This window comes from Tinamus guttatus, unplaced genomic scaffold (assembly GCF_059628265.1).
Source record: "Tinamus guttatus ecotype Peru unplaced genomic scaffold, ASM5962826v1 Tinamus_guttatus_pri_ptg000164l, whole genome shotgun sequence".
Classification (NCBI taxonomy): domain Eukaryota; kingdom Metazoa; phylum Chordata; class Aves; order Tinamiformes; family Tinamidae; genus Tinamus; species Tinamus guttatus.
The window spans coordinates 464145-489095 of NW_028288698.1; the positions used below are offsets into that span (position 1 = coordinate 464145).

Below are 24951 nucleotides of genomic sequence, written 5' to 3' on the forward strand. Positions count from 1 at the left end.
TTTCTTTACCTCAGCTGACCCTGGCTGCGAACCTTTCCAGACTGTGGAGATACTTGTAGCTAGAGTTTGCTTGGTGAAAGGAATTTGTTTATCTCAGCAGCCCATGCAAGGGTTGGTTTATCTGCGGGATGCATGCTTGCTTGAGCAGTTGCCTTCCACAGTGCACTGCTTGCGGGTTAAAACCCTTGCTGTGGTGGCCGTGCCAATTCAGTTCCTTCTTCAGCAGTTCAGTTTTGCTGGTGTACTGCAGTAAGATGCCTAGTGCCATTAGTGAGAAAGGAAACTTCATTTCTACTAAAATATCTTTTTTTTTGTAAAAATGAAATGGTTATGATTTAAAAAATAATAACAATTCTTAAAGAGATTCTAAAAACTAGAATTCCATCTCTGTTTCAAGGCACATTTTTTTCACTTGTAACACTGGTTTTAATTCATGTGATTTGCACTTGGATTTTGAACATTTTACATTTATTCTGGAAATTACAGTCTCATATGCATAGAATATACATTGTATTTTATTTTGCCCTGTTTTGCTGTCCATAATGTGTGATCACACAAGCTCAACAGTATATTGCTCTTAGAATTTATTTAATGTAATTTTCTATCTAAGGAAGTATGGTCTAGTGACTAGCAGAGTAAGCAGAGACTTAATACTTACAGGGGTAATTCCTAGTTCTGCTACACACTTCGTGAATTTAGGGTAAGATTTACAACTTTTTACCCTCATTTTCATGTGACTTCTTACATTCATAAATACAAATTGGGCACAGAAATATCTTTATGGCATATTTATGTCAGTTCCCCATCTATAAATATGGATTACAGGACTTTCCTACCTTGCAGGGATGTCTTGTAGATAGCTGCTGTATTCTGCTATTGATCTACCGAGATCCAGTAGAAATTTTGTGCTAAAATTTGTTGCAGGATTTGAATCCTAATCTATCCTAAAATCAACAGAAAAAGTAAAAAAAAAAAAAAAAGTGACCCTTCTCCAAGTGGTCAATAATTATACTGTTTACTTTGAGCAGACTGCTGCTCTTCAAGATCATACAAGTCAGGCTGCACTCCCTGTTTCAGAGTTCAGTTCTGTCTCCCTTGCTTAAAAGTGGACACAGTCTGACGAAGATACAGTCAGAAGTTAAGACATCAGAGAATGGCAACAAACCCTGAATCCAGATGTTAAACTGCAGCAGAAGAAAGGGTAAATCTTCCTCCCAATTAAACTGGTGAAATTCAAGATGAAATTTGAAACGTTAGACACTGTATTATGATGAATGTCAGAGTGGCCAGCAGCTTTGAGGAGTGGAGAGGCAAGATGTTTCCCCTGTTGAAAGGATGCATATGAGCAAAGCAGGATGAGCCCATTTTTATTTTTATTTTTTTCCCATGAAATTTGCATTTGAAAGTATGTGGGTGATTTAAAGGGTAACTGACCTGAACAAAATCAAGTTTCAGACAATTATTGGGAACACTAGCAGATGTTTTCAAGTTTACAGGATGTACCAGTGCTGCCTAAATCCATAAAGTACCTATGGAGACTGTCTCAAAGCCTCATTTGGAAGACTGCTAAATCTGCTGTAGGTGTGATGCAGCACAGCTCCATAAAGCTCTGTTGATTTAAACCAGATGATGGTCTGGCCCTGTGTGTCTGAAGAGGGTGGTTTCTTTGGTCTCCAGCCTGATTCAGGATGTTGTGACTGAATATAAATATATAAATATCAGATAGGGAATTAAAGACCACCGTGAGGGAAGGGTCTAGTTTACAGTTAAAAACTGTAAAACTTTTATTAGCTAACCTTTTAAAATTCATTTAAAGCTAACCAGTCAAAATTATTTTATTAGCAACACGGACTTCTAAGTGATCATCAGCTGTTACACAATATTAATAATCATCATTACATATACTTTATATATACCTATGTCATATGTTACCTATACATATGTCTTTAACAGTCACACTCTGAGTGTGTTCATGGTGGCCTGGAGCCGGCGCCGTGTAGGCAGCGCTGAGGGCCGCGGTTCTTGGTGTTTCTCAGTTGCTGAGGTCAAGGTGATCAAGTCCGAGAGCTCATCAGTGAGAGAGGTCAGATCAGAAGTGGGTTTATCTTCTACAGTTTTCCTCTTTTATTTCTAGTGTTTTTATACTTTTCTTCCCTTCCAAAAAGAGGGTCTGCTCTGCCATTTGCTTATCCATCTGCTGCTTATCCATTTTTTTGTTGTTTTCCCAGTCATCATTGTTGTGTATTTGGGACTGCCGATTTGTAGTCTTTTCTGGTCCCTTTCATTTCTTGGGTGCCTCCTTCACACGACTGTGCCTGCCTGCCTTGGGCAGTGTGGTAAGTGTATTGCTCACGTATTTATGTGCAGTTGTGCCTGGCTATACCCTGCCAGTGTTACAGAACACTTGCATACTAAGTTTAGTTGTACTATTCTATGTACTTATACTTGGATTTAGGACAAGCTAATAATAATTGTATTCTGATTAATAAATTTATATTCTACAGATGTCACAGGTAGCTGTGTTGGCTACAAGGTTGATATTAGCAAAGTTAGCTGCACTTGTGACACAGAATCCGTAGACTTAAAACGATGCTCAGATAGTGATTTTTAAAAAATAAGAGAACAAACATTAAAAGATAACTGTTGCTTGTGAAACAAAATAGTGACTTTCAGAATGACAGTTGGTGGATGAAGTAGAAAAAAAATAAGTTTCTTGCCAGTACTTGCCCCCTAGACAAGAGGGATGTGGATCTACTGGAGAGAGCCCAGCGCAGGGCTACAAGGATGATCAGGGGCCTGGAGCATCTGCCCTATGAGAAGAAACTGAGAGAGCTGGGCCTGTTCAGCCTGGAGAAGAGAAGGCTGAGAGGGGACGTGATCAGTGTCTGTAAGTACCTCAAGGGAGGCAGTGAGGAGGATGGTGCTGGCCTCTTTTCAGTGGTGGCCACCAGCAGAACTAGAGGTAATGGCCACAAACTGAAACACCAAAAGTTCCACAGGAACTTAAGGAAAAATTTCTTAACAGTGAGGGTGACAGAGCACTGGGACAGGCTGCCCAGAGAGGTTGTGGAGTCTCCTTCTCTGGAGATCTTCAAAATCCGCTTGGACGCAGTCCTGTGCCACGTGCTCTAGGTGACCCTGCGTGTGCAGGGAGGTCAGACTAGATGACCTCTAGAGATCCCTTCCAAGGTTTTGTCAGTGATCAGTGTAGAATTTGGGGCCTAAAATTGCAAGAGGTAGAATAATAACTTTGAAATACATATTGTGTATGTATTTGGTGGTCCTTGAGCTGAGTCAAACTAGAGAGCAGTAATCTTGTCCTCTCTTTATTTAGTACAGTGAAAGAGGTAGAATAAACTTTGAAGAGATGTAATTGAATACAGATACCTCATAATGTGCAAAAAAAAGTCAAAACTGTGACTAGTTTCCCTCTTTTATTTACCCTTTCTATGAAGTTGCAAATCCTTGTGCAACTAAATGTTGGGAACAAAATTCTAACCCTTTTAAGCAGAGTATTCTGCTCTACTTTTTTTTTTTAATAAAGCACTGAGTGATGTTTTACTGATAGAATATACTAACAGATACAGTCATTTACTGCATGTCAGGGTTTGGCTGTCAGGAATCACAGCTATGCTCTCTTATTTCTTTGGCCTTATCTTTACTTTTACCTTTGTGGATGCATGGTTAAAATTAATTACTTATTTTTGTATATCATTTAATATGTTTTGAGACCAATAGTCTGTTTTTGCTGGGAAACATGAAGAGTTAGAACTTGGAGAATGTAAACGCCACCTTGAAATTCCTGGATTGCTCAGATCACTAGTCTGAAATGATTGTCTTAAGATGTATTTTTTTTTCATTCTTCCTATTTAAGTCTGAACATAGCAAACAAAAAACAAAACAAAAAAAGTGAAAGATCATAACAAATGGAAAATTTCCTGTGCTGGGTGGAAAGCATAAACTACAGCCTCAGAGAGAAAGAAGCCCATGTTGAGCCAGAAATATCTTCTGCTTGCTCAGCAAAACTTCCCAGTGAACTTTATATCTCAGGCAGCTTCCTAAGTTGTAGTGAAATCACTGGGCCCTACATATGTACTTGAAATCAAGTACATGCATATATAGTTCGTGAATAGAAATGAATTGTTGAACTAGAGCCAGAATGGGGAATTTTGGGACTCTTCCTGTTCTGCTTGTAGTATTTTGCAGTAGAGTTTAAGGTTGCAGAATGACACCAACTGGATCCACAGAACAATCTGCTCCTGTTCCTGTGAATTCCAAATTATTTTCCTTCTCACATGCAAAGTTGTACCAAGATCTGCATTTAAAAACCCATCTGTTATCCATATTATATCAATAGGAATAAAAAATCCAGACTTCTAAAATACTCTGGTTACCCGTTCCATACTGCTGTCACCTGTCTTTCAACTACAAGTCATTTCTTGTATTTGCACTTACTTCTGGCTGCTCAAAAATTTTCCTCCCACCAATGCAGGAAACTCCTAGTTGCCTAAACCGCAAAAGTGGAACCACAGTGGTAGAAACTGCTAGTGCAAATAATTGTTTGTTTTTGAAATAAGATGCTTTTGATATTATAAAATGAAAAAAAATGCCTTTATAATATAATATAGTAGCTTTTTTTGCCAAGTGTGGGAAATGGTATTAATCTTTAATGCAAATACTTTCTTTATATAAAGTGTTAATATTTTTGAAATTCCATCAATGTTATGTATGTCTTAGTATACATTATTTGCAACACAAAATATATCATCTTGTACATCTCATAATACCAAATTTTTGTTGTTTACTAATTGTTACAGTAAAATAAAAGTATAATTCTAGTGCTGCTGATTGTAATTCAGCTGCTGCTGATCCCATTTTTAGGGAGTGGTAATACAACCTTCACACATTTTTGACAGATGAACTTCGTGTCTATGGGACAGCAACTAAATTGGTCAGTCGTGTTTTTTTTTTTATTCTTATCTTTAGTTAAAGCAGCCAAGTTTGGCCAGAACTAGAGAGACGATATTGTATCATTTCAGATTTTCAGGGTTTTCTTTGTAACTGTAATGGATGCTCACATACAAAGGCATGCAGACACACTTATATATGTAGCATACAAGCATATATAAAAACATACCTACAACATATCTATATAGAGAACCAGTTAATTTGGTTATAGCTTCATACTGACACTGATATACTCGTGAGAAAGTCTTTGATTCCTATTCCTCACCAATCCCTCTAAGGATTTGGAGTAGAATCTGTGTTCGTGAGTGACCTGTCTTGTTCAATTCTTGCCCGACATGAAGGACACAAAAGTCTTCAAACACAACTGAATAGCTAATGAGCTAAGTAGCTCAATTTATTGAGACTTCTGTTTCTGCTACCGAGTAAGAGAGCCTTTTCTCGACATGTCTTAATTGATTTAGCATTTCCAAGGATTCTCTTGAATGGTACTTATGGTACCTCTCATGAAACCATCTTGAAAACGGAAGCTTTAGGAGTTTTTGACAGAAGCTGTTTCTTAATAGGTTAGTGTACGGCCAGGGATGATCCCTATCTGCTTCCATTCACACATTCCTGAACTTCTTGAGGATTAGGACACGGAGGTCAGTCATGCAGAGGAACATCTTGGTATGGAAGGGTCCTCCCAATGTACCAAGACTTCAAAGAAAAGATTTTGGCCAGGGAAAACCTGGCCAGAGAGTGAATGACACATTTCACCCTTCAGCTAGGGAATAACTCTCTCCTGAATTTAAATGATCAGGTCAAAGGACAATGCTGTTTCCCTCTGTTGATCAGGATATTAAGCATAGCTGAAAGTATTTCAGTTTCAGATAAGCATTTGATAAGACTCCTCTTGTGATGCTGCTGAAATAAGGGAGGAAGGAACAGGAAAAAAAAAACATTGGTGGGAATAGTGCATGAAAAGACCCTTAAAATGAGTAAATAATTAGAATAAAGCCATGAAGTTTTAGTAGTGTAATATATTGTCTGAAATATTTACCTGATCGTTGCAAAGGATTCTAGAAGCACCATGGACTTTTTTACTACTGAATTTCAGTCCCCAACATTTGTGGGTAGAGAAGTGCAAAACATCAAGCATTTTCATGTTTTTTATAATGAAATATATTGTTAGAAAATAAGGCATATATGATTTTTGATATTTTATACCTTGAATATAAAGGCTTTTAATTTTTGGTGTATGCATGGGTTAATGTTCTTAAATATGTAAGTTTTGGGTAGGCTCTTTGTGAAAAATAAACTGCAGTAGCAGATTATCGCAGTTATGCAGTAACAGTATCAGATTTCCAAGGTACTGTTTGGCAGTGCCTTACTTCAAGGGACTCGAAGGGATGTGTGTGGGGATGGGTACTGACCTTCCATGGCTCTGAAGCAGCAGCAAGCTGGGAAGAAGAGCTGACAGGAGGAACTTCAAAAATGACTATAGCTGTGATATGTCAGCACAGTCAGTGCTTTAGCATTTCTTGTCATCTACATTCAAAATTCAGGTCAGAGATGAAAAAGTACTGGGATAGAAGGTCAGCAGGACGTGATAGCAAAACAACAATGCATGTTCTAAACTTGTGAACTTCAGCACTGCATCTGTGTCAGATGCTCCAGAAAACATCCCCAACTTTCTTGTATGCAGCAGATATCAGGAACCTTGGTTTCCCATAACCAGCTGTGTGTTTTGAATGCAGTGCTGTGTTCTTCAGCAGGAGGAGACCAAGGACTGCTCCTCAATCTGAAGGCCAAGTGGCACGGTGAGCTCACATCCATCTGGCTATGGCAGCTCCTTTGCCGCACATTAGTCTTGGGAGAGTCAGTTGGAGTAGTCCAAAACACAGCCAGAGAACAAGTTGTCAAACACTTTATTCCTATGCTCAAACTTGTTTCCTTTTATTTAGCAGTATAAACACATCTGCAGGTGTTTAATTAGTTGTGAACTTCATCTTTTAGCACCTATTATATCTATTTTCTGTATGTGTTCTGTGATTTCCTAAGAGCTGACATTATATTTTTCCTTTAATGAGAACACTGCTCTCCATTGTCTACTTGAGCACAACTAGAAATCTGAAGGAACTTGCAGAACATCATTATTTTTGAGATCGCTACCTCTTTGTCTTAATTTCTTTACAGAAATTTTTAGGGGAAGGCAGACACACACAGGCGTGACTGGACACAGAGAGATTGCAGGTCTTTTTACTTAGGAAACCAGTCTGCAAAAGAGATCTTGAGAGGAAGGCAGCATTTCTTCTTTTGAGAATATTTCCTGGATAGGAAGCTGTGTCCAAATGCTAAAATGTTGGAACTGTGTGGTGCTACTGATCTATTATTATGATTATTATTTGCCTGATGGTAATATCTGAAAGCTTTTATGAAGATCTAGGCTTCCTGATGTTTAAGTCTGTAGAGACGGTGAATGCTGCAAAGAATCTGAATATCCGACAGGTGAAAATAGGAAAGAAATGTTATCACAGGAATCAAAGACAAATTTGGAGATGCACTCCTCAGTCAGATATCAAATCTGTGACAGTTAAGAGATGAGTCTTTTTCTCAAGTCCAATAAACTGGTAGCACTGTAGGGCTCGTTTCTGTGGTACTGTCTGATTTGCAAGCTTCATGTTAAACATTCAACAAACTTTGCGCTTTTTTTTTCCAGTGAAGCTCTTCAACTATTTATTTGTATGTATCTTGGTGTCCTAAATTTGTATGTTTTTGAAGTTTAAAGATGTCTCCTGACATAAATACATTGATTATTTTCTTGAAGATTTATGGCAGAATATCAGATGTAGCTTTTTTTTTTTAAAAAAAATGTTACCGTCTTGTAAAAGTGAATTTCTTTTTCTTTGTCTTGGTAACATATTCAGAACACTTGAAAGGAAGTTTTGATAGAAGGAGATTTCTACCCTAGCAGGGTAGTATCCTGTGCTTTAGTTAGGTCATGTCAGGCCATTGTTTTGCTTTTCTTATCATGAAGATCTTGTGTCTTTATTTGTGCTCAGCTGTGGACTTGAGTTTCCTGTACGAAAGTGAAATAATTAAGAATTTATACTACAATATCATATGTTCTCTCTTTGTAATTAGGTTTGTTTAGTTGAAGGCAATTCTTATCTCTAGGTATGTATGGTAATACGTGGTATGTATACCAACAGTATTAAATAATATCTTGTATCTATGGTTTTCTGTATACCTGCAAAGAAATATAATTATTACTTACGTGTATATGTGTGAGAAAACAGGTAACACAGAGAGATTCCAGTTCACTCATGCAATGGCTAGCAAAACTAGGGTCTCTCAATCTCTGCCAGTTTTTAGCCATAACTATGAGCTATGGAGAGCATGGAGTGGGTTGAGCTTAATCTTAAAAGCCATGAACACAAGGTCACAAAGCTTAAGTATGGTGCTGGTGAGGGGAACTAGGGGAAGAAGAAGGGAGCTTGTAGCCTAAATCAGGAGCAGGTTGTTGTGCAGTTGTGCTACATCGTGGAGGAGCAACATCTCCTTGATAGTAGCTGAAGGAATTGCCAAAGATCTGACAGATTTGGTCTGGTCCCAGAGTCAGACCTCAGATACTAACATAAATGATGAGAGGAATAGCCTCCGTCCCCAGAGCCTGGGATGCACATACCTTCTTGGCGTATGACTGTAGTTTCCATCAGGATTTCTAGCACTGACTGTGTCCTTTCACAAGAACTAAATTTGTCATTAACTAGAAGGAAGTGTGAGAAGATGAAGCTCGTTAAGTTTTATAGGCATGCTACTCTTGCTTTTAAATTTGTTATTGCATTTCCCCCAAGTCTTCCTTGGGGAAATACTTAACTTGAATTTCCTATGGATTTTATTGTTGTTTCTTCAATTGTCATTATCTGCCTTGAGATTATGATCACAGCTTCTGTCTGCTTTATTTTCCATCAGCCTGGGAGTCTTTTAGTTTCCGTACCATGTAAAGAGGAAAGCAGAAGTCCTGATAGATTCAAGGAGGGGGGCAGAGGTGGGCAGGGGTGACTGCATAAAATGGACAACTCAAAGCAGATCTGGCAGCCACCAAACGAGCTCATAAAGCACCTCCTGCAGACACCTAGTTTTTTTTTTTCTAGCTAAGGGCCAACATACTCTCATGCAAGCAGCAATAAATAACTTGCACCTAGTGCATCACATTCTTTCTGGGGATCGGCTCAGACTGCAAGAATAGGGAAGCGGCTCCTGGCAGAGTTCATACTGGGCCTGCCTTTATTAAGCTGCGCAGCCATTTGAATAAACGTGAAGAATCTAAAACTTGCACTGCTGGCTCCTCCATCACACACCATTCTCTTATACTGCAAGATGTAATGTCCAGAACCATCTTTAAGATGCTCTCAGCAGACACACTGTTGTACTGTCTAAATGCACGTCAGTAATCTCATACTGAAAAATATGATTTTACCTTCCACCTACCCTTATGGAGACAGTTTGTCAGAGCAAACATGGTGCTGCAAGCTTATCCTGCTTAATGTCAGCTAATTAGATTCTTTTTGAATATAGTAGTAAACCAATTTAGTTTTGTCTTTCAGAGCCTGCAGAGACAGTTGAGACTCTCGGATGGGTTTCTGTCTCTGATTAGTGATCAAATCTCTATGTGCCTTTTTAGACAGACCCTTGTCTTCTTCTGCATGTCTCTCACCTCTACAAGGAATGTTAGGGAACTGTGCGTTTTTTCCCACATTTTCATAGCTCCAACAAGTACTGTCACATTTTCCAACTTGCTCTATTTAATGACTTTTATACTCTGAAATGAAAGTCTGATTACAGTTGTTGACAGATGAGCTAGCTAGGAATAGAAATTATTTTTAAATATTCCTAATCTTAAATCTTGGTCTGGGAGGTTGTTTTTCCGAAGTGTTACTCTTTGCCGGATAGGTATTTGAGGGGCCTTCTAACATTGAGCTAATGCACCAGCCTGATCATCACCAGATGATCATCTACATCACAGATCAAATGCAGCAGCCTTCACTTAATGCTCCAATAATGTTTACTGTGTGTCTCTCTCAATATATTTTGTGATAACTAAAATGCACAAAAATGAGGTGCAGAATTAAAAAAAAAGACCAAAAGAAAGAAAAGTGAAAAGAAGTCTGAGTGTGAAAAGCAATAAACTTGATTAACTAAGTAGTATGGATGGAGTATATTCTGCCAGGAACAATCTGATGAATGCTTTTTGAATGCTTCTCAGTGCAGGGTATTAACTAAAATCCAATAAAACTTCTTGTTTTCTTGAGAATTGTAATGTATTTTTTTTGTACTGCCCTTACATGTCCCTTATTCCTCTTGTGCAAATTTGTGCTAGTAGTATCTCTCATCAGTTCAATGCTGTGATGCTTTGGGAGGGAAGATGATTGCAGCATATTGCCCTATCTTTGTAGCTTTAATTTTCTTTCCTCCTTCTTTGTTTTCCCTCTTCGACCTACTTGTTGATGCTGCTTATTTGCGTTAGGACATTACGAATGTAGAACTGAATTGCTGTTAGCAGCAATATTTCCCAGTTACTGAGAAACTACTGGGTTTGTTTATTCCAGAATAGAGCCGAATATTTGCAAATATGTTTTGTGAAGGATCTCGTATTGTTGCTACATTCGCTGTACTTGTTCTGTCCAGAAAAGAGGCTGCCAGTATCAATAGATGTCAATCTGGCATATTTTTTAGGCAATAGGTTTATCCGTTTTTTTATTAACATAGTAAAGTGTGTAGGTGCTACTGTGTCTCTTATGGCTTTGTGATGTGAGAAAGAACTAAACAAATGCTTTCTCACATTTCTGTGAAACAGTGTTTCAGTTCTGACACAGAAAGACAAATGGCAGAAAAGTAATACAAGAGACTAATTATCCTCTTAATTCATTAACTTCCTTGTGAAGAAGGGTTTTTTTTTGTTAAAGGAGTGTATTTTCAGATCATTATTTTGTCTTTTCCATAATGTTAAATTTTTTTTTTGCAAGGATATTCATAGCATTTTTTTTGAAACTGTAAGCTACAGTTATTTAAAAATTCTTGATATAATATATGCATTTGGACTTGTTTAGCTTTTCTTTGGGGTGAAGAGAGCAACTTTTCTGTAAGACGTTATGTATATAGATGTTTTAGCATTGTTGTAGGACCAATACAATTAGTTTTAAGAAGTGATCACACACTTAATGTAACCTGGCAGCAAGAAATATGTTTCAACTTCATTTTTTTTTTAGCTGTGCATTTCCTTAAGATGACAAACATATTACTTGTGAAAGTTAGGTTCTTGATCGATGGCATCAGAGATTAACACTGTCTAGCCATAGAAAATACACATCTTGGACAAGAACTGTGTGTATTTTCTTAGAATTCTGTCTTTCTGCAGAGACTGAAGGAGAGACTTTATGTGCCATGTCCATAGTCTATTCCTGTCTACACTAGATATCTCCATAGTTCCCAGGGACCACTTACTTGCCAATCTTCTATATAATTTACAGATTTCTTGAAGGCTTTCAAGGTTCTACTTTACCTAGAAAAACTTTTCTTTTGCTTCAGAAAAGTTGCTTTTAAGACTTTTCTGTATGCCTTTTCAGAACTTGCCTGTTTCTCGTTGAAATAAAGACTTCAGGATGTATCTAACAGGAAGATCTTTGTAAAAAATCTTGAAAGTTATCTGACTATTCTCATCAGCTGCTCCTTAGTTCCTGCTGCTCTATCAGAAGTGGTTGGTTTGGAGCTTTTTTTTTTTTTTTTTTTTTTTTTGCCAGGCTCCTACATGGCCTCTGTAGGTCCTTCTGTTTCAGCAGTAGCTGATAAAAATGGGATATCACTAGCAGCCTTGAAAACCTGGACCATGGCTTTGACGTGGCTGAAGAAGAAAATTAAGAATCAAGGAAAGGAATCTGAGCAAAAGGGTAAAAAATGATACTTTAAATAGAGACTTGCAAACTCATTTCATACAGGAAATTGAACAGTATGAAGGCAATAATCGCTTTTGATTGCTGCGACCTGAATTAGTTTTGAACTAATTCTCTAGAGACAAAAGATTTCATTTCATTTGATTCTATGTGTTGTGATACATTTGTGTTCAATGTGTAGCTACTCTACAGCCATTTTCTTCTGTTCATGCACTGGTGCAGTATTTTTGGTTTGGAATATTTGTTTTCCAAGAGTACATTTAATGGGTAAGAACAAAAAAAGAAAAAAAAAGGAGTTTAAACAAACTATTTATTTGAAAAGATCTGCTATTTTTTAAAAAGGTGAATGGAATGATGCTAGTTAAATGATTGGGTGCAGTCAATAGGAAAAGGTTGATGAAACAACTGCAAAGAATCTGCAAGCAGAAAAAGAATGAGTTCCAAAGGTGGTTTTATTCTCTTGTTCAGGACAGCTGACCATTTCTAGCAGCATAATTTTGTGGCAAGAATGTTATCAAGATTTCTCTAGGAGGGAAGATTCTTTTCAGGTGTGTGCAATGGGTTCAGAAGTAAGTGCTTTTAGGCAAGAAAAACAGAGTTTTAGGAAGCAAAATGCGAACAGTCCAACAGAATTAATCTAACGTGCAGCAGGAAGTCTGCTTTAGGGAAAGGACTTGTGAAGAGTGTGAAGAGTGGCTATGAAGGATTAAGAGATATATTCCTTTAAAATCCTATGGCTACTACATAAGTCAAAGCCGTCCACCAAATCCAAATGATGCTTTCTAACTCTCTCTCCCTAGGAATGCAGGTACCTAGTAATACTTGGGGATTTTTTTGAAAATCAGGGACTAGCAAGTCCTCCCTATGCGCTTTCTGGCAAAATTCCCTGGAAAGATGAGTGGATTTTCACAAGTTCATGTTCCGAAGCCCTTGTTTGTTAGGTCACAAGTGCTGCAAGTTTTACTGTATTTAAGTTTTGCTGCTTGTGGCCTGCAGGGTCCCACTTGCACCATGTTCTCAGTCCATGCCAGGCATGGCACCACTGCCAGGGTGGATTTACTGATCCTTCCATGTCAGCCAAGTGCGCGCTTGTCTGCCAGTAGCCCTGAGCTGCATGCAGGTCTCTCAGTGTCTCGGTGGCCTATGCAGCAAGACGTGAACGTTAGTACAAGGCAAGTAGTCGTTGCTGGGGTTGCAGCCAGCGTGAGCATGACTGAGGTGGTGCTCCAGCCCCAGCGCGCTGCCTTTTTGCCAGGGTTTTCTCAACAGACTTTGGAGGAAACCCCCATCCGTGGGCATGGAGCGGGGGGAGCTGGCGGCAGGCCAGAGCCTGCGGGCTCTGCGCTCGCAGCTGGGAGTGTTGCAGGAATCCCGGCGAAGGGGCAGGCCGGGGCGTCCTGCTGCTGGGCAGCTGCCGTGCGCAGCCGGGCCTGCCGTCCTCGCCGTGCCGCGTCGCACGCGGCCGCTCAGCCGCCCTCCGTGACCGGGGCCATCGTCCTCGCCGTGCCGCGTCGCGCGCGACCGCTCAGCCGCCCTCTGTGACCGGGGCCGTCACCCTCGCCGTGCCGCGTCGTGCGCGGCCGCTCAGCCGCCCTCCGTGACCGGGGCCGTCGTCCTCGCCGTGCCGCGTCGCGCGTAGCCGCTCAGCCGCCCTCCGTGACCGGGGCCGTCGTCCTCGCCGTGCCGCTCGCGCGTGGCCGCTCAGCCGCCCTCCGCGGTGGGGGCCATCGTCCTCGCCGTGCCGCGTCGTGCGTGGCCGCTCAGCTGCCCTCCGCGGTGGGGGCCATCGTCCTCGCCGTGCCGCTCGCGTGCGGCCACTCGGCCGCCCTCCGTGGCCTGCGCATGCTTAAATGCGGAGCCTCTTTTCCAACCTGGATGCTGTTCTGGGACAGGCAAACATTGCCTATTAGCATTGGGAAGTGGGTACAGCCCTTGGAAGGGTGAACTTTTTTTTGACCTTGGAATATGTTCTCCCAAACTTAGTCTTTATGCAATTTTATGCTTGTTATCGTGGGGCAAATACAAAGTACAAGACTTGATTGGGGTGGCAGAAAATGAAGAAGCATCTGGTGCAAGTTTTTGATGTTGTAAACTTGCTAGTGAGGCATAACAAAACAAGAGTCAAGCCATTCTGGAGGTGTGGTGGGGCAAAGAAGCATTAGAATAATTTAAAAAATGTAAACTGTGGCTAAAATCTAAAAACACCATTTATTTAAAATTCTGTGCTATTTACCAAACTTTTCTCTTGAAAACATCTTACCCGAGGATGAGATACAGCTTGCAGACTAGGAGGAAGATCAGTTTCTGTTGGGGAAGGCTTGGTTAAAAGAGAGAGAGTTTTAGCTTTATGTCCCATGTGAATTCTCGCCACTGTGGGTGCGTCACTACCGTGTGTGTCTGGGTACGGTTTTGAGTATCCTGTAACTCATTTAATTCACATTTTCGGTATAACGAGAAGGCAGCTAAGCTGCCTTTTACCACAATAACGGTGTTACACATCCTTGTGTATTGCAGAATGAGGCAATAAAATTAACAGGCAAGAACTTGTTTCAAACACTTTTTTTTTCAGGGGGCCACACAGTCTGAAAGAGCTTTCTTTTATTTAATACTGTACACTTTAGGTCATCCAAACCTACATTTGTTTCATTCAGTTGTGAATCTTTCATTACTTTTAGTGGAGAAAATGCTTCTACAGTTTTCAAACTGGACGGCTTACTTATTTGCCTATCATACATATGTTTTCATTCGAGACAGCGCTGCTAGTACAAGCTCATTTTCCATGCTTATTTATTGATTACTTACAATATATGTCAAAATATTTAATCACAGACTCACTGATCAAGTGATTTTAAATTATCAAATGATTATAAACAAGATCATGTAGTTACCAGTAGGAAAGAACGCTCACGTAAAAACCCTCGATTCCTTTGTGAGGGAGCTACAGTGCTCTACCTTCTTCTAAACTAGTGATTTTCTATTAAAAAAAAGAAGGAAATGGAAGCCAAACTGATAATATACTGAGTCAAAGGAATTGAGCACTGATGAAGAGCATGATAACTAGGAAAGGTGAAGTTCTGAGTCTGGACATGAGATAACTACAGCCTCTGCATTAAGAGTGTCAACTCATTCCTTATTGCTTTGATGGTTTGTCTCAAATCTGATCCGCAGCAATGGGACAAAACAGCAAAAAATCTTTTGCTTGCCAATGTGAACAGTAAGTAATTTTTGTGTGGCAGGGAAGAAAGAATACACTTTAGGCACCTTGAAGCTGTATTTCACTTTGTATAGTTGATTGCTGAAACACTACGAGCTCAGAGGAGAAACATGTGCAAACACATGTTTATCAGCCGAGCTTGATGTAAACCTCTGATGTATAATAAACTGCAACTATCTGTTATGCTTTCAGGTGGGACCCTCTTCTAGTATGTGATCCACGACGAGCTACACTGAATCATACAATGACAATGTTATCACTGCCACATCTCTGGGAACCCGTTATTCATAATTACACGGTAGGTGAACTTCTGCATCTTACATTAGTCACTGCTTGTTGGAACAACACAGTAACAATAACACGAAGGTGCTAAAAGTCACTGAAGTAAATGTTAAGCCAGATATGGAAGCAGTTAAAAACAGCCATTCCAACAACTGTGTAAACCACTCCTAGGCACGTTCTATGTGCAGAGCAATGAACCACTTTGAGTATGATCTTGAAAATGTATTTATTTACAGATATTAATAAAATGTTTCCTTTGCGTGAAGTTATGGTGGTATAATGATGACATGTAGATGTATTATTACCTTTCTTGAAAAGAAAGTAGCGTTAGCCTTAAGCTAAAGGTTTCTGTACTTTAATTGTGTATTTGCAGTTATGGCAGTAGAATTTTTGTGCTTAGGAGAGATCTTTAATTGCTTTTCTCCTTCATTCCATTTTTGGTTTCTGGTCAATCTAAATTAGATTAATTTCGCACACCAGTGAATCCCTAAAGAAGTGCAAATTAACTCAATTTTACCAAATTCAGCCAGACGATGGCAGTTATTCCCTTGATGTTTAGCTTTACATTACCCACTGTCTTTGACCAAGATTTCAATAGGAATTAAATCCTATAGCAGGTCTTTTTTTCCCCACCCTGTACAAGCAATTGGAGACTAAAACACACATTTCTAATATTTAACCTATGACCTATGAGGCTGAAAAAAAGGTCAGTGATAGCTGGCACATTTCTTTTCTGATGTTCTGACATGAAATGATTAACACATGCCCAGGTAGTGTAAAACCATGAACAAAATGGCTTTATTAGAATAGTTACATCATTATTTTATACTCTTAAGCAGTTTGTAGCATACTGCCTAACGATTAGCATGGAATGGCTTCATCTGAGTCATGACCCCAATGTACTTTGAGCTGAAGCTGGTGTAAAAATCCTTCCTTCACTTTGATGAGAGTTGAATTTCCCTTCACGTAGTATCTGAGACCTTCATTTAAGTAATGTTCCCTGCTTGGAAGTTTTGTTTAGTGATTAGCTAGTGATTAGAGATTAAATGTTAAAGATATAAACATAAAACCAAGTTACAAGGAAATGTATCATTCAAATGACAAAGAAGGCCCAATTATAAAAAATGTTTGCCTGTTTTCAGAAGTTGTAAAGTGATGAGGAGATGTGTCAGTTTGCTCCAAAAGTATGTATCTGGAATTAAAGCTCTATTTTTGTATATAATTTTGATGGCAATATTTGACAGAAATGTTCGTGATTTCCTGCCAAATCAGTGATATGAGAAACGGAAAGCAAGATGAAGCCTTAGCGGCTGCAGGAGAGGAAGTTTGTGCTTTGTTAAACAAATCAGAGCTTTGGGGAGAACAATTCACAGCTGAAGTAACTTGTGTTCTGAAGGATGAAGAGGTTTCCACTCCTGGCATGATTCTGGTTCTGTTAAACGGAAGCTCCTGGAGACTCTATCCCCCGTTTCAGTGACAGAGGATCCTACTTAGCTAGGAAGAGCTTCTAGACTGCCTGTTGTAAAGACCACTGGTAATTTCAGCTTTCCCAGTATCAACTCTACTATTTGCAGACCTTTTCTATACAGAAAGATGCTACCTATAACATTCACATCTAAGAACCTTTTGAGGATGAAAGTTGGAAGAACAGTCTTTATTGCTCGTTTCTCCTGAGTCTGCAAGGAAAATAGGTTGATTCATTTTAAATATTCAACGTTGTTGCTTGCTGATTTATTTTTGTGTAAAAAATTCATTTTGCTGTGGGGGAGCATTTGTAATGGAAAGCTAGCTTGAAGAAAATCAGTTTTATATTTTATAGGAGCGGAGGTCTGGAAAGGACTCATTAGGCATGATTGTATAGTTTCCTGCTTTCAGTTATCTTTTGGATAGGGATGAACACTTGCTTGATATTTTCACTTCTTTGATGCAATGTGACTTTTGTGCTGGGAGCGAGATCTCTCAGAGAGCCAAGGGAAGGTTCACAGGAAGAAATGATTATCTGAACAGCAACCATTAGCAGGTCTCTGTGATGGCTGAGAATGAAAAGAGGCAGACAACTTTGTGTCATGCTTGTAAAGACTTGTGTAGCAGAGGATGCTGTACTTTGCACCTTGTGCAAATTCTTTAGATAGGTGTTGATAACTTTTACAGATTTGTCATCTACCCAAATCAAAATGAACGTTCCTTTGATAGTTGACTGTAGAACTCAGAAGGAAGTGAAGGGCTTTTTGATTGCTTTTTGGGGGTGCTTTGGTTTTCTTCTTTGCCAAATCTCATGCAGCATTGCAGACATTTCAGGAAACTAATCTGCAGGAGCACAGCCTGTAAAAGATAGGACTAGATTCAGAAGGACTACACTCTTACTGTTACACAAAAGCCTCCGATTGGTACACTTTGAAAGACTGCAAGCTTCCACAGGAAATTAAAATAGATATCGTATAGTGAAAGAATGACATAAGGGAAAGAAAAGGGCAAATGTAAAAAAAAATTATTAAATGATAGAAACATCAAAATTTGAGATCCATGAAAGCGTGTGAGGCTAGTAGATATTGATATAAAATTTCCAGTATTTTAGGGAAAAAAAAAAAAAAGACTTGCTCTCCCCTTTAGTCTCTCCCAGTGTCATTAACTGAATGTGGAAAAACATTAACGTTAAAATTATTTTGGTTTTGGGCATGGTAGATGATTATATTCTGTTTTAAAACAAATTTGAGTTCAAACCTAAAGAATCCAATTTCATCCTGTCCTTTAGTGGAAGGTGCATACATGGAACCAAATTGGGAATGAAAATCAAGTGCAGGCCTTTCTTTTTTAGTTAGCTCTTCCTCTATTTAAATGTGCAGTGCTGACAGGGAGGAGAGAAGACTTTCTTTTTGATCAGTGTCGTCCTTGCCAAGATACAGTCTGGTGCTTGAAAACACGTGGAAATTTCAGTACTTGCCTGGGAGCGGAAGCTCCATTTGAAGACAGGCTGAAGATCCACAGGAGACCATTTAACTTGGACACATGCTGAAGAGATTTGCTGGTATCAAGGTCCTTGCTGTTAAACTGTTAGCCAAAGGCCCAGGCACATAACATACCCCTTCTTGCTCCTTCTCGGGATCAGCTTCGAAGCTTTGGTGAGCTGGACTCTCTCCTGGCCAGGTGCTTAACTGCAGAATTTAGATTTCCTTATTAGGGAGTTCTTTCAAAGGGGGCAGTAATAACTTCCAACATTTTAATAACTTTTCCTATAAGATCTGGTTACCTGAAATTGGAAAGAATAAGCAGAACTGTGAGAGATTTAACTTTATTAACCATCATAAATCCTTTCCCTTTTGACTCTAATCAGTCTCTAGAGCCTCTTTAATGTTCTTGACATTGCACTGGGCTTTCATCGTAGCACAATATACGTTTTCCTGTGACTAAAAAAAAGATGGTGAGAGCCTTACTTAAACTAGAGGTAATGGAAACAGTGGTAGGGATGTGCAACTATCAGAAATTCATTGCAAGGAAAGCAGAGAGTTGTGCTTTGGCAGCTCTGTTTGGATCGCTAGCATGCTTTTTTTCCCCTCGGTGGGATGAATTCTCTTAACTCTTAACTACTACCACAAAGCTCAAGGCCTCCAAGGGCTCTGCGGGGGGGACCCGACATCTCACTGATGCCCCCAGGCTCCAGGGAGAACTCGGCACACACTGGCACCCGGGCACAGGTGATCATTTTGACTCCATATGGACAAAAACAGACAATAGGGCTTTTGTACCTTCTGCTAGCACACGGAGGGACACAGAGGCCAAACGCCGGCTGCAGAAAGGTTCATTATGGGCGGTCACAACCTCATATCCCTGAGGGCAGTGAACTGCAGGAAATCACTAACTCCAGGCGGGCTGATTCAGCCACGAGGAATTGCTGACAAGAAAGAGGTCGCTTGTGGCACCAACACTCGGAAAACCTGCTCCATCGGAGGTGTTCTGTGAATGGATCTTTTCTTTGCCAGGGACAATACTAAAAGGCAGGAGTGTTACCAGGTGGTCGAGGGATAAGAACCTAAGCAACAAATGCCTTCTTCATAAAATACCTACCTGGGTTATTGCTTTTCTATCCGACTCACGCACAAAATTCTCTGGAAAGTGAAAGGGGAATTCCCTGGTTGGTAGTCGGTCTGTCTTTATGCTGTCCAGGAATTCATGGGACGGAGAAGGCATCCAAAGAATCTGCCCTCGTGTAGAGAAGCTGAATTCCCTCTTGTTTTTTCCATATATACAATTCAGCAAGTTCCTTAAGTAAACGCTTTAATTTTAAGCTTAATACTATGCAAATATTTAAGTTAGGGCATAAAAGCCTCAAACTGGCTTCACACCATGAGCTGGCCTCCAGCTGTCTCTCTGGGTACAAATGCAATATTTATACGCATGAATAGTTATTTATTTATTTATTACGGCCATCTTTTTATAATAAACATGGTTATCTGTGTTCCTTTGCCTTGAACATAAAAACAGATGCTTTTGCACTTGTGTGTGCAGCACAGAAACTTTGGCATAAACCTCAGATCTGCTTAAGATAATCATTGTAGGCTGAATTTTTAGATGACACACAGTCATACTGATTAAGTCTTTTTATAACAGAAGCGCTCAAAGCTCTGTTTACCGTTGAAAGTCCACTAGCCTACTTTAGGAAACAAAGATATAGAAAGACCTGGCAACTGCTCCAAAAGCTTTATAGTGTAATTTGGGTGTCTGGACAAACATTCAAAGGGCAATAAAGAATATTCAGAATGTGTGTCAAGTGTGTTAGCAATAAGTATGTTAACTAGGCTTCAAAAATCTAGTAAAATATTACCATGTTGTCTAATGCAATTTTATATCCTCATGTTTTTCCCGGCTGCTACAAGCCTTTAGGCAGCTTTGTGTTAAAAAGGGAAAGTCCATAGTCTTGTGGGCCCTCTATAATGTGCTCAGCATGTCAGCTATTGACTTCATAACAAAAAGAAAAGCTATGTCAAATGTGTTTCATTTACATGTGGCAAGATAGGAAAAGCGAAGTCTGTGAAGACGCACGGACAAGAAAGACACTGAATGCCTTAAATGCTAAGGGAGTTAATGCTATGCAGTGATTTTGCCTCTGCTGTGGAAGTGTCAGAACAGTATGCTGCCTGGCGTAGAGCACCGCCTCAACTGCAAAGGTTGCAGTTCCATGGCAACACGAGGAGCCCAACTGTGCTCAAGGTGTACGCATTAACGCGTGCCGAGTGAGGGGCTGGGAGGGAGCTGGAAATAAATAAAATATGCCGAATGTTTCCCATTTAATTATTTATTTATAAATAAAGCCTTTGTTCTTGGAAAATCAGAACTGACACGAATACACGCAAACCCCTCAAAATTCTCCGTTTCTTTTTTGCTTGTGTTTTTCTCAGGCAAAAGTAAATGTTTGCAAAGCAAAAGACTGTAAGTGCTGCAGCAGCAGCTGAATGCTGAATGTTTGCAAGAAAATGCTATTAATTCCTGACACCGTTGTATATCCCTAGAGAGACAGATTTGGTCAGTTAGGGGAATTGTTTTTTCCAAGATGCCCTGCTTTACTGTTTGCCGAAGCACTGTTTGGGGTTTTTATATTATATTTTTTCTTGATTTTTTGTTGAACTCTCCTGTTTCTGCCTTTCTTTATATCCACCTCCAGTTTCCTACACCTCCTCTGTGTGAGGAGCCGGAAACAAGGCTGAGCACTGTTTCCTGACATCCAAAGAAGTTTAAAAGAACAAGGAAACAGCCTATTTTGTTTTGCCAGGTTCACTTTGCAGACTCGTAACACACCTGCTCCTAGGCAGGGTCAGGAGTCATTCTCTGGAACAGCTGGGCAATTGGCCGGGGAATAACCTAGAGTTGATCATTAAGTGAATTTTGTTTGATCTGCTCAGTTGGCTGTGTGAATACAGTTTGGGGAATTGTGACAAGTATATTTTAGTCTTGGTGAAAAAATACCTAAGGCTGGTCCTGCTAATTGTGCAAACTGCCAGTTGGTGGAAGAATTACAAACTTCCAAGGTTTCAAGCCAGAGAAGGAGATGGGGGAACCTCCAGATGTTGGTATTTTTGAATCTAACAGCAGTGCTAATCTGGCATGGTAAAGCTGACAGAAACTGGCAAGTTGAACTGGATTTACAGCTGCTTTGCATTGCTAAAACATGCAAAGCAGCCAGAACCTATCAGTGAATCTGGCCTGTAGATTTCAACAAGGTTTCACAGTGTAACTGAGGAGAGAATATAGCCCTGCATTTGGAATTTGGTCAGCTGTTCTCATGTTGCTGTGGCAGCAGGAATAAAATGCATCTTTCTGTTATTTTTTTTTCTTTTTACAACCACCAGAAAAATTATTTGTTAAAACAAGTGCTTTTTTCATGTAAATGGTCACTCTGTCTTTGTGTTTATACTGGGAGAAATTTGATCCTGTTCAGGAGAGCAGGACAACACGAGTAAATCTTTTCTAAGAGCATAAATAGAACTGAAATGACCTTGTGTTGGCGTTCTACAAAGAGGGGTGAAATTCGCCCTTGGGGCAGCAGAGCTGCAAAGTAAGAAGGTGTCATTTCTGAACAGTCACTTTGCTGGGAGAGCAGTCCTTGGAAGCCTTAGCCACTTGTCTAGTGCTTCGTTTGACACTCTCCCAAATTTGTTACTGTGTGGTGTGTAGTTTCTGCTCAGCCCTCAAAAACACATAGCAGATGCAGCTCATTAAATACATGGACTTAAAATCAGAGGATGCTTCCGCAATTATATGGCACCTCTTCCTGGCTTTTTTTTCCACAGAGGGACTCGTGCAGATAATCCTCTATGTATAGGGGGATGCATTCAAATAAATCTGTGTAGTAAGTGAGGCTAAAAATTCCTATCAGGTGCTGTGACCTAGCATAACACTGAGCTGGTGTTGTGTTTTTTCCAAGTGTCTTCATAGGGCAGCACCTCATTCGGTTTGGCAGGAAGGATGAAGAGAAAGCACCAGGAGGAACATCAAAGGCAGGAGAAAATGGGGAGTCAAAGGAAGGACAGGAAGGGAGACGCGTGAGGAAGCAGAGCGCAGGCAGAAGGGCCAGCGGATGAACAACAGGGGGCTGGGAAGAGCAAGAAACAGGAAAGGGAGAATGGTCTGGTGTGTGCAAGGGAAAAGTTGTTTTTCAGATGTAGCATAAATAAATAAGAGCAAGAAAATTCAAATGCTTCAAGTTGGAGGGTATATCAGAGTGATGAAGGAAAATGCTTGAGACTGAGATGAAGAGAAAAAAAAAAACTATATGGATTAGTTTGGTACATCAGTTTATGCCATTTTAAATAGTGGCTTCTAGAGCTGTGGTGCCAAGAGCTCATGACGTTCCCCATGCGGCACCTCCAGGAATCCCAAGGGACCTGGCATGAGAAATGCCCTCCTATTTCAATGTTGGAACAATTTCCAATGTTTTATTTATTTATTTAATTAATTAATTTATTTTTTCCTTTTCTGATTATCGCGTCAGGATTTAGGCCACTGCTCCCTTCCTTTATTTGGGAGTCCTTGGGGGCACCTTCCTCCATGGGGAGGTGAGGGCTTCTTGACATGGCAGCCCCTCATGCTGCCATGGGCCCCATGTAGCTTGGGCTACACATGGTCCCCCACTCCTTGGCCCCGCTGATCTTTTTTTTAGGTGGGGAGGAGTGGACGTAAGGTACATATTTTATTGACTGTATTCCTCTGGAAGCCTCTCAGGGCTTGGTTCTTGTTGGAAGGGAAGCTGGCAAGGTGGAGCGCCGGTGCTAACAAGGGTTGTGCCATGCTTTGGTTAGCAGGGCCGACTTCTTGTGTTACTGTTTGCGTAGTGCGGTAGTAGGGTTGTGTCCCTCTGCCCTTTGCCCCAAGTTTACCAGAAATGCAAGGAAACAGGAAAATTACTCATCCTAACTATGGAGAATGGTAGTCATAAAAATGTGCCTGATTCTCTTTTAGGATATCTGAGGAAGTGCTATGGATATGCAGGCATAAATAAGGGCTCCCTCTAGATCCTTGTTCTTTCACTTGCTCGAGCTATCTTGGTTACCAGAAATAAACAGCTGAATGGAAATTTTAGTTCTGGCTGTGAAAAGAAGCTTTTGAATGAATCCTACATGAAATAACAAATGTCTTCTTTCCTCCTCCTCTCCTCCTACTTTGTTCCTAAACATTAACATTTCATGTCACTTGAGCTAAGTTCAGTGTCAGACTCCCCAGATCCTGCTGCAAAATACATCCCTCTTTTGTGGCAAGCAGAGAAGATGAGAGGCTTGTGGTGTTTTTCCTTCTCAGTCTGTGCTCCCCTGGGAAAAGAGGCTAATGCTGTGCAAAGCTGTCTCCTTCCCACTCTGCTCAACTTTGCTCCTAAAAATGCTTCTCTCTCAACGGTTCCGCTGCCTCTCTTAAGGAGGCCTGGGCTGGCCCATTTAGTGTCATCACTTGCTGTTTTCTCAGGTTGTGCTGACTTTCATGGTCATCGAAGGCTGGAGAAGATTGTTGCAGAATAAGTCATCAGAACTGCCAGCTTGAAAATCATTGCTTAAGCATAAAAGAGAAACAAAGATTAAGAATTATGAGGCTTAAACCCTGCCCAAAGCCCCAAACCTCCACATCAGTTTTGCCCACCCTCTTCCTGTTTTCTTACGCTTTGAAGCTGGTTTGCATTATAGCTTTAAAGTTTCCTCCCAAACCACAAAGGTGAGAAAATACCCTTTTCTAAAATTGGTTGTTTTGTGAGCAACGGCGCTAATCTCGGTTCTCCATTAGCCCTTTCCCCATGCATATCGTGTACCTGACAGCCAGCAGGCGGGCGGTCGCGCGTTGCATGGGGCGTTGGAGGCCGTGTGTCCGCAGGCGAACGTGCGGGGCCTGCAGGCCGGCCGCGTGGCACGTGGGGCCCTGGGTGTGCTCGGCTCCGCCTGTCGTGTCGGCCGGTGTTTGCGCTTCCGCCCTGTAACCAGCAACCGATTTTCATGAAGCTTGCGGGAATTTAATTATCTTAGTGACTTCAGCCCCCCTTTCAGGTGTGCCTGGAACTGAGCACTGGCTTAGCCTTTCTTCACAGAAGACAGTGCTGTAGTAAATATCATACTTCTGTAGGAAATCAAGCCAGAAGGAGATGTGAGCCTTTCTATGACCTTACTTCAGGATTTAGGAGTTTCAAGTCCAATACTTAATATTGCAAAACCCATGATAAAATATTTATTGTTAGTGGATAGCTTCATCTCTTTTTCCATTTTTGTATGCAATCCAGGACTCTACAAAGGGAGGCCAAACTGTGAGTGAGGATTTGTGTTTTCCACCTTGTACAAGGTAAATTCTTTTGTCTAGGAAAGAAAAACGAATGTATGTAGAGGAGGAGAAATATAAGAGCTGATATGCACTCAAGTGGTAGGTTTGTTGTACAAGAAAGGTAACGGTTATCACTGAACAGTGGTGCCTAAAATACTCTGCAGTGTGTGGTTTTATTTATGATGGAGATGAGTGTTTCTGTGCTAAGAACCTGGGTCTTGAATCAACGGCACCTCATCTTTCCTATTGCAGCTAAAGCAAGTGGCAAAG

The 24951-nt window shown here is 40.4% G+C and overlaps 2 protein-coding genes across 2 annotated transcripts in view; one reads left to right on the forward strand and one right to left on the reverse strand.

Annotated features, from left to right (window-relative positions):
• LOC148595018 (uncharacterized) overlaps positions 1–24951 on the forward strand; it is a 116311-nt gene that overhangs the window by 20371 nt on the left and 70989 nt on the right. Inside the window, exon 2 of the mRNA XM_088522782.1 lies at positions 15307–15412. Within this exon, the coding sequence (XP_088378908.1) occupies positions 15307–15412 (106 nt within the window). The remainder of the gene's footprint in view (positions 1–15306; positions 15413–24951) is intronic.
• The window catches only part of ADGRG6 (adhesion G protein-coupled receptor G6), a 314344-nt gene continuing 292187 nt past the window's right edge, over positions 2795–24951 (reverse strand). Inside the window, exon 22 of the mRNA XM_088522776.1 lies at positions 2795–2847. Within this exon, the coding sequence (XP_088378902.1) occupies positions 2843–2847 (5 nt within the window). The 3' untranslated portion in view covers positions 2795–2842. The remainder of the gene's footprint in view (positions 2848–24951) is intronic.